The sequence below is a fragment of the Drosophila busckii genome, chromosome 2L (genome assembly GCF_011750605.1).
Source record: "Drosophila busckii strain San Diego stock center, stock number 13000-0081.31 chromosome 2L, ASM1175060v1, whole genome shotgun sequence".
Classification (NCBI taxonomy): Eukaryota; Metazoa; Arthropoda; class Insecta; order Diptera; family Drosophilidae; genus Drosophila; species Drosophila busckii.
The window spans coordinates 1370528-1380209 of record NC_046604.1 but is presented as its reverse complement, the minus strand read 5'-3'; the positions used below and the strand labels follow the sequence as shown (position 1 = coordinate 1380209).

Genomic DNA, 9682 nt, shown 5'->3' with positions numbered 1-9682 from the left:
TTCAATGGCGACAAAATACAAATAACCATAATATTCTGGTTAAATCATTGTGCAAATTCAAAAAGCCAAAAGCCATCACCTGCGTACTCTACACTGAAAATAGGTGGAACTTTTGTTGCTGCGGCTGGCCAATATTCAAAATTGTACTAAAATCAAATAAACAGTTATTGTAGCCACACACACACAGGGACACATGAACACAAAATGGCGTTTTAATTGCATTGACAACAACAACAGCAAACTGAAAAGCTTGCTCATTAGCTTTTGTTGTTTTTTCGGTTGGGTTTGCACTTCTTTTTTTTTTTTGTTGTTAGCAAGCTGAAAATGATCAACTACTAATTGCGCTGCTAATTTCAATTGTTGCATTGTCGTCGCTTATAATCACGAAAATTTTAATTACAAATTACAATTGAGGCAGTTTGGCAAATTAAATTGCGTAAATTTGCAAATTAATGTGGTCAACAGACACAGCACGAGCTCGTTAACAAAATCAAATGCACAAATTTCAATTATAATTCTATAGAAATTCAAGCTTAGCTAAAAAAGAATTGCCAAATGTTATTTTAGATTAAGCAACACTTGCTTTTAGTTTAGTTAAATTTAAGCCTAGCGGCTTGTCTCAATTATGAAAATTGAAATAATAAAATAAAATTGAAGCTACAAATTTCATGCAGATATAACTTAAGTGTAAGCGAATGTCTGTTGTTTGTTTTTGCAGAAATTTGTTTTTATTTTTTCAAGATTTATGCTATGTCAATTAATGCCAGCACACACATGAGTTGAATATATATTTGCATTTGCATTGCAAATTTTGGTTGCCAGTTGATGAGTTGATGGGCTAAAGTGAAATAAAGAAATAAACTTAAATTTATTGACTTAGCTGTAAAACGAAATACATAAAATAAACAAATAAATTAGTGCATTTTATTAAATAAACAAGCAAAAAATAAGGAAAAAAAAAACAGTATTTTAAAATATTAATGCAAGCATATAGGCGCATACACATGAAATATTCCCACATACATTTAAAGTTAATGAATAATTTTAAGCAGCCCCAATGTATATATTAATATCGATAAAAATAAAATGCAAATTGCATTAATTTATGTACATAGCCAAGCAGCAAACGATATATAGCTAACAAATATGCACACACATGTGTGTGTGTTTATTAAAGTCAATACATGCATATATAGGTTATATCTAACTCTGTCTACACTTAAGCCAATTAATCAAAATAGTCCAGAAGTTTAGCAGTAAGTTATAAACAATATGCATTAGTTATAGTTGAATGTCCAAAGAACAGTTAGTCGAGTCGAGCGTTTGTTATTTCATTTCCAGTACTTTACATTTAAAATTAAATACAAGCACTTAGCTCTCTCTCTATGTGTGTGTATGCGTATGTGTTGGTCGCTGCTCCAAGAGCGCTGCAAGCATTTTACTGAATTTTTATTGCTGTAAACTTAGCATGTAATGAATACTATATGTAATAACGTATTAAAAATATCTTACGCAAAAATATACAAAATAAATACAAATTATGCGAGTGCGTGCGTTTTTATTTCAATCATTGTAGGCGCTGGCAGTCAGAGCATTTATATATTTTCAACTTTTTATAGTTTGTTTTTTATATATGAAGATGTCGTCATAGAACAATCAAGTGTAAGAGAAACAATAAACAAAATGCAAGACAAGGATTCGCAATTTTTCAAGGAAGTGCTGGCAATTTGGCTGATGGTTGTTACCTATTTGGCACTTAGGCATTTTCATAAAGCGCTCTTCAAGTTTGTGGCCAACAAACTGACATCAGTAACAACAACAACAGCAACAACAACAAATGATATACCAACAATGCGTGCAACAAGCAGCAACAACAACACAGAAGCTGTGCCAGACATGCAGGTAAATTGAAAAATGTTGCAATTGTTTTCTTTTTTTTTTGCTCTACAATTAAAAAAATGGCGCTGCACAAACTGAGCTGCTGCTGATTGCTGCTGTCTCTCTTACTCAACTCACACTAGCTCGCTCACACGCTTTTTAACTGTGTGTGTGTGCGTGTGTGTGTGTGTCTGCGCTGCTGGCAAACCGCAAATGGTGACATTGCGCAAATAAAAAACAATTTACGATAAACATCAAATTTCCACAAATTACCTTATATTTTACGTGAGTTGCGAAACAGATTGTAAACCACACGCAGACATAAACACACACACACACACACACACACAGCAACGACAAAAAAATGGCGCACAGCGCTACAGAGAAAAAAAACCGCGAAGCGCTGATTTTACAGCACGTTGAGCATTCGCCTCGTTGGCCATTGTTTGTGCACTGCCACCGCCCACTGCTCAGCCCAGTGGGTGTGGCACTGTTAGTGCAGACGCTACACGTGCTTTAAACGCAGCCACACGCCTACACTTAAATTTCGAAATTTGCAATTATTTTTATTGCTTCAACATTTTGCAGCCTGTTAGACCCCAGACCCCCCAACGTACTCTCAAGCCAGCTGGCATTTCTTTTCTCTGTCTGACTGTGTGTCATTCAGCAGTGTGGCCATCATAAATTTACACAAAAATACCGCCAGCAAACAAAATGTAAGAAATAAATTTATTATGCATAGATACAAGTGCCTTGTTAAGTGCGTGCGCAAAATGTCTATTAGCAATTGCAAATAGCAGCAGCCCCACATTTATATAGCGCACATAAACATTGTAGTAGTGTGCGCTAACGCAAAAGCAGCAGAGAAAGGTGAAAGTGCCGCTAAATTAGCCTGCCAGACGAAATTGAAACATTTGTCATCAGCTGCTGCGAGTGCAAGATTTATGCTCAAAGCCTAAGTAAAGTGAGAAAAAAGTTATTATCAAAATTCGTTCTTATATTAGATATAAGATATTATTAGATCTTATTCTGATAAGAGTTTAAACATTATAATATATTTGTTTTAATATTAATGATTATTATTTTCATTTTTTTATATTTATTTTGAGCAGTTCTATACAATTTAGACCCTCATCATTGTTCGTAAGCATTTATAAATAATAAACAAACTTTACTCTGTTATCAACACAGAGGCCTCTGATTGTATTACTAAGCGATGTATTTTAACTTTTTTAACTTAATATTACCTACTACAATATGTAATTTTACTTTTTTTTACAATTGAATATTAAAGCTAACCAGACCTGAATTGGGTCTATTTATTTTCTGATACCCTAAGCTATAATACTAGCAGAAACGTTTCTAACTGCCCTCTCTTTTATATGAGTTTCAAACGTATTTGTATCTTTTTCTTTATGTGGGTGGTTGAAGCTGATCTTAATATAATAAATAAAGTAATTTAACTTGGCTCTGCCCCAAGCCTTCAAACAGATATCTACTATATATTTTACTATATTTTGAGAGTTATTGAATTTATAAGTATAGAAGTTTTTTTTTTAATACTATATTTTGATAGTTTTGAATTTACTAAGTATATTTATATAATAAGTTTTATAAGTACGAGTTTTTATAAATTTCCCTCAATATACAACTCAAGAGAAAATTACGATATTTCATTTTTATATGAAAAAAGCTACCCATTTATTTATATAAACTATATTATGATTTAATTAAATCTTCATTCCCAACAATTCATGAAGTCAGCTGTATTTGAATTCTTTTCAATAAAATATGCAAATATATTTTTTTAATAAAGTCATGCTATGCATTAACTTACTTTAGCTGCTGCCCAAAATTATAGATTATTATTATACAGTTCAATAAGATTTTGATCATTAGCTTTAGCTTTTTGCTTACTTATTGCTTATTACTGAAAGTAAATTGCAAACTGAGTTGCCTTCGTTTATTATATCAAAGTGTCACACAAAACTCAACATGCAAATACGAAACTTTAAGGCATTGAAGCAATTTTAAATATTTTTAACGTAATGTAACTATTCCCAAATAATGTTTTAGAACTTACTAAAATTAAGACGATTTCATGCTTAGAAGTAGTCTATGCATTAAAATTTTGCGAATTGTTTGCATATTTGGAATCAAAGTCAATGCAGAGAGCAAATAATAGACCCGGTATCAGATAAACAATGTCATGTATATAAACAGGAAGTATTTGAAAATTGCGGGCAATCTTTTACCCTCATAATTTGTTTTCGTCTAGCCGCAGCATTGATTGGGCCATTGCTTAGGCGCTGGTTTGGCTTTCGGGTCTGATTCTGAACTCTGGTCTGACTCTCGTTGTTGTAGGCCACCTGTAAAGCTCGAGGGCAAGTGCTTGGCGCTATTAGGCCGTGTCAATTGTTTATTTTTTAATAACTGCAAATTGGTTGTTGTTGAGAAATAGCCAACTTGCCGGATGACTTGCGACTATTTGTAGCTGCGGCGGCTTAGTTGGCTTTCAGGTTTTTATTGTTGCACGAGTCAGGGGCAGTAAGCCTAATCCTAATCCAAATGCTCTCTAATTACATTGAAGACACAGGCAGGCAGGCACAGTGTCTGGCAATTGTTTGTTGCCTACTTTACGACTACTTATCATTTTCTTTTTCTTGAAATTGCCTGCCAAGCTGTAAGCCCAAAGACGCGCCTAATTATGTGCCCGCAAGGCTAGAGACAGTGAACTGAGCGTGAGCAGTTTAGTGAACTGTTGGACCAACACCTAGGCCTAGGCCCATATTAATTGGGCTAGCAGCTTAGCATTTGTTATAATGTGCAGCTTAAAGTGCATTTAGTTGTTTAGATCGCTGTTGCCAATGACAGCAAATAATTGATGGGACGTCTGTGCATGTAAAACGATTTTAAGATTTGCCAACTGCCAGGACATGGCGCCGCGCCGTGTTCGCTGCTCGCGACACAACCACAGAATCTAATTTGGCCCAAACCACCAAAGCAATTAAAGTTGCAGCACTGTCAATCGGCGAGCACTCTCTGCTCTGTGGCGGCCACGGCCACGGCCACTGGTGTGAATACTTTCGAGCAAAAGTGATGCAAACAACAACAAAGCAAATGCTCAACGCCATTGATTTGCAAGCGCTGCACATTTTAATTAATTTTCCATATAAAAAAGCTGCAGTGTGGTTATTTTTTTTTTGCTATCATCAAAAATTATGCCAAATATTTGGCACATGCATTTAAATTACAATTCATGTGACTAGATAATTTGGTTGAGGTGCTCCAAATTCGCTGCTGCTGCTGTTGCTGGCAGATGTGGCAACAACAAAAGCAGCGACCACAGTTATAATTTAAAACAATTTCGCTGTTAAGTCAAGTGCGAAAATTCACGCCAACATAACATAAAATTGCCATACGCACCACGCCCACTTTTAATCGCTCTAAGCATCACGACGCGTCGCATCACACCGGCCATCAGCTGGACAAATCTCTGGAGCGCGTTCAGCTCGCATCAACTGCTCCGTTGTTTGTTTTAACGATATTAACCGCGTGGATAGTCAGACACACACACGGACACACACACACGCACAGCTCATGTCCGCAGCCACTCGAGTCCATACACCGTGGTGTTGTGTAGAAACCCTAAGGGTCGGCAGTCGATAGAATCCTAGAGATGGCAGCGTGAAGTTTCAGGTAGCTAAAAAAAAAAATCATCTATGTACTTCCTACTTCAGAATTTTTATTCCTCGGATTGGCATTAAGCTTTAGAGGTCCATACTAGATTGAAAAATAAAAAGAATTCTAGATTACATATAGAAAATGTATACTATTAATCAGCAGCAATAACTTTTTGCTTAAGTTCATAATTTTTCAATAATTTTTAAGCCAAGGCTATAGCCTAGAATATCATTAGAGTTTAATTAGCAAAAGGCAACATTTCTGGAATTTACGAATCTATTTTCTTTTCTCTAAGCGCTGCACAAATTGAAGATTAATATAAAGCCAACATAAACTGTTTATTATATATATTAATCTATGTTTGTTAAGAATCAACTGCGTAACTGCTACAAGAGAAATATTTAGACCACTTTAATTTCTAAATATAACAAGATGTCTATATATAATGATTTATCTAAAAATTAGTATTAAAAGACGCAGAAGTAAAGTCTTAAAATTAAGCAGTAGAAGCTTAACTATGGTACCTTATACGATGAAAACAAAAGTAAAGCTAGGAAGCTAAATAGGAGGCAGAACGATGAGCAATGTTCATTTGAATATCGTAAAGTGCCTAAGGAACTTACCGCTAATACGAAAGTAAAAAGAAAGCTATAGCTTATCAATAAATGCAGCGATTTTTATAAAATTGATCCTAGCAAACGTGCAAGTTACTTTAACTCGTACGTTAGAGCCCAACACTGCTCAACTGGGAGCTAAATCGCTCAGCGATAGTTCGCTAAGTAACTCACATCCTTAAAGAGCACACTGACTGTCGAGCAATGCGCATTGCGCTTACAAGCGCCATCTGTTGGCTGTTTGGCGTTGCCGTTTTTGTTGTTGTTGCTGCTGCTGCTGTTGTTGTCATTGTCGTTTTGCACATTGCATTTTATTGACCATAACTGACTTTGTCATTGTACATAAGCGCGCCATGAGCTGAGCTGCGAGCTAGTCCTAGGTAGCTAAAAAGGAGCAAACGGAAGGAAGCGGGACCAGCACGTCAGCGCGTCCCATAGCGAGAGCGAGCGCCAGCTGTTTGGCTATATTTCTTGAATGTTGTTCTTGCTATTGTTGTGTTTGCCTCGTTTCTCATACGCCGCGTGGCAGTCAATGGCTTCGCTTTCGCGTTGTTGTCAGCAACAGCAACAGCTACAGCGACAGCAGCATAGAGCCCTCAAGCACAGCAGCAGCAGCAACAGCAACAGCAGCAACAACATAGAAATAACGTTGACTTGCTTGTGCAACATTGTTGGTTCATATACGCTGCAAGTAAAGCACAACAAATTTGTGCAGACTTTGGTAACATGTTGCAAGCAGCGCGTTAATGTTGCTGCTGGTTAGAGCAACAGCAATGCGTTGTGCACTGGCTAAATAATCGCACTTATTGTTTTAGCTGCTTGTATGTTGCACCTGTGCGTTTGTATGTTCTACTGAGCAGCTTTAGTTGCCTGTTGGCATTAAACTTTGCGCTGCTGCTGCTGCTGTTGGCCTTGTCGTTGCCATTAAGTTTAGCTTTGATGATTTTGTTACTTGACTGCAAGTTTATCGTCATTGCGTCGGGACGCCATGCAATTTGTCAAACAATGTGTCAAAATGCTTTCCCTTAGGGTATAGCTGCTGCTGCTGTTGCTGCTGCTGTTGCTGCCTCAAGCTGCACACAAATTAATTAAATGACTTGCGTAACGGGCTCAAGTTTTGCGGATTAGCATTGATGTTGCATTAGTCAATTAAATGTAAATCTCTAGCTCGAGCTAATTAAAACACTTGCCGCTTGACAAACGCTTATTGCGTGTCGCGCTTTAGATGAGACAGCAGCGTGCTACGTCCACATGCGCTCAGCCAGCAATGCAGCACAAAAATCCCCACACAATTCAGTTGTGATTGGCAGATCAAGGTTCAGGCTATCAGTCAGCCGAACAAATGCGTCAGCGCTCATTGCACAGATGTGACCCCTAACCCAACAACCAACAACAATTTGTTGCTTATGTGCGAAAATAACAAGTGCATATTTTTATTAACGATTTGTTAACTATTGTTGATAGCCCAATAATGATCACAGCTTAAGCAGCCAGCCCCAGTTAAAAGTCTGCTTGCTATATTGATGAGCTAATCTATTAGGGTCTACTTAACAAGTTGGGCACACTCTTTATGTAAGCGCATACAAGCTTCGAGACTCTTTCAGTTTATTACTTATTTCGTACTTGTTTATCAATTGAACAAACATAAAACCACAAAAGTGAAATTGCTGAGAGCACAGCGCACACCAAATACGCTAACGAAATTCGAATTAAATTCGCAGAAGCTTCAAAGCAATTTTCGATTTCGAAATAAAGTAACATTTGATCAGCTATTAGAGTAAGCGCTTTTTGCTGAATTTATGCTTTTCGATATCGAAAATATGTCAAATTCTAAATATAAATAATGTAAATGAAGAGTTGTTTTCGATATCAAAAATATTGCATATCTGAAATTAAAAATAAAGTAACATCTTGATTAACTATTAGAGCAAACTAAGCGCTATTTGGTGAAGTTTTTGCTTTTCGATATCGAAAATATGATAAATACTAAATATAATAAGTATATAATGAAGAGTTGTTTTCGATATTGAAAATATTGCATTTGCCAAATAGAAGAAAAGTAAACTTTGATTATATTAGAGAAACTAAGCGGTTTTTAATTTTTTTTTTATTAATTTTTATTTATTTTTTTTTTTATATCGAAAATATGGCATAGCCCTAATATGAATAAAGTATCAACTATTTGTTTAGTATAAAGAATTTCAATAATATAAGAAAATAACCTTTGATCAATTATTAGGGTATTATAAATGTGAACAACAATAGCAAATTCGCAATCGCAGAGCGAATAAGAGAGAGAGAGAGAGAGAGTGTACGTGTGATAAAGAGCGAAGGGTAAGCCACTTGTGTTAAACATTTTATCGCCACTCAAGCAATGAGTAAATGGTATTTTGTTTTTTTATGCTCGCGCCTATTTGCATTTGAAATGTTGTTGCAGCTTTTACAGCCCCTATATAAGCTCAGCTGGGCAGATAAGTGTGTGTAGAGCTTACATATGTATATGGCATAAAATAGCGAGCAGCACTGATTGTGGCTGTGAGTCACTTTTAAACGCTCGAATGCTTTAACCCCAAACAAAGTAAAAGCTTTAAATGCTAATGAGCGTTAGAGTTAGGGCTAGGCGAACTTTATGAATGCGCTGCAAGCAAGTTATAAAATTTAGCTAAAGGCAAGTGGGCAACCAACTTTTATATACAAATCGCACAACCGCTGTCTATATTGAAAATTAGAGTGTAAATAATTCCTAAGTTATTTATCTGATCGTTTTAAATTTTTCGACATCCGTCTAAAACATGACAAAGCGTATTTATTTCAAATTTTTAAATATTTTTTAATTGCTTAATATTGTGGGGGAAGGGGGTAGGAAATAAACCAAAATAAAATAAGAGCGTTCTGGTTCTGATATAGGAGCACCTATATACCTAGTTTGGTTGCTCTAGCTCTTATAGTTGCTGAGAAACACGCGCTCATACAGACGGACATGGCTATATCGAATCAGCTTGTCTAGCTGGTCAAGAATATATATACTTTGTGGGGTCTGTTACGCCTTTTTCTCCGTTTTAAATACATAATAAGCTTTTCCATTTACAAAAATTTCAAAGTGTATAAAAAAAGCTAAAAAAAACTAGCTTAACGCCAAGTGTGCCTTCAGATTTAGGTTAAGCGTAGCGCATAGCAACAGTCGCCTAGGCTGCTCAAAAGTAATCCAAAAGGCAAATGCTCAGCTGTTATCGGCAATGGGCACGGCACTCTCTGGCCCCGGTGCATGTTTTGGTTTTTCGGGTTGCGCTCACATCGTCGTCAGTATGCCATCGATTTTTCCCGTTGCCTGTGCGCTCGTTCGCTCGCTCGCTCGTTCGTTTGCTGTTGCTTGTTGTCCTAGGACAGGAGCCGCCTGAGCACAGCTGTTCGCAGCGAGAGCCTCGAGCTTCGTCGCTGTGCGCGCATTCGTTTCGTTTTGTTTACTAGTGTGGCAACTGCAGCTGACACTTGTGCATAGTTTGTTG

At 36.6% G+C, this 9682-nt stretch overlaps 1 protein-coding gene across 2 annotated transcripts in view; it reads left to right on the top strand.

Annotated features, from left to right (window-relative positions):
* The first annotated feature begins 1591 nt into the window (after positions 1-1591).
* The window catches only part of LOC108608152 (protein cappuccino), a 28706-nt gene continuing 20615 nt past the window's right edge, over positions 1592-9682 (top strand). The window contains exon 1 of one of the 2 annotated variants that reach the window (XM_017999400.2): positions 1592-1902. In XM_017999400.2, coding sequence (XP_017854889.2) covers positions 1684-1902 — 219 coding nt within the window. In that variant the 5' untranslated portion in view covers positions 1592-1683. The remainder of the gene's footprint in view (positions 1903-9682) is intronic. The other variant, XM_017999403.2, reaches the window with a different exon arrangement.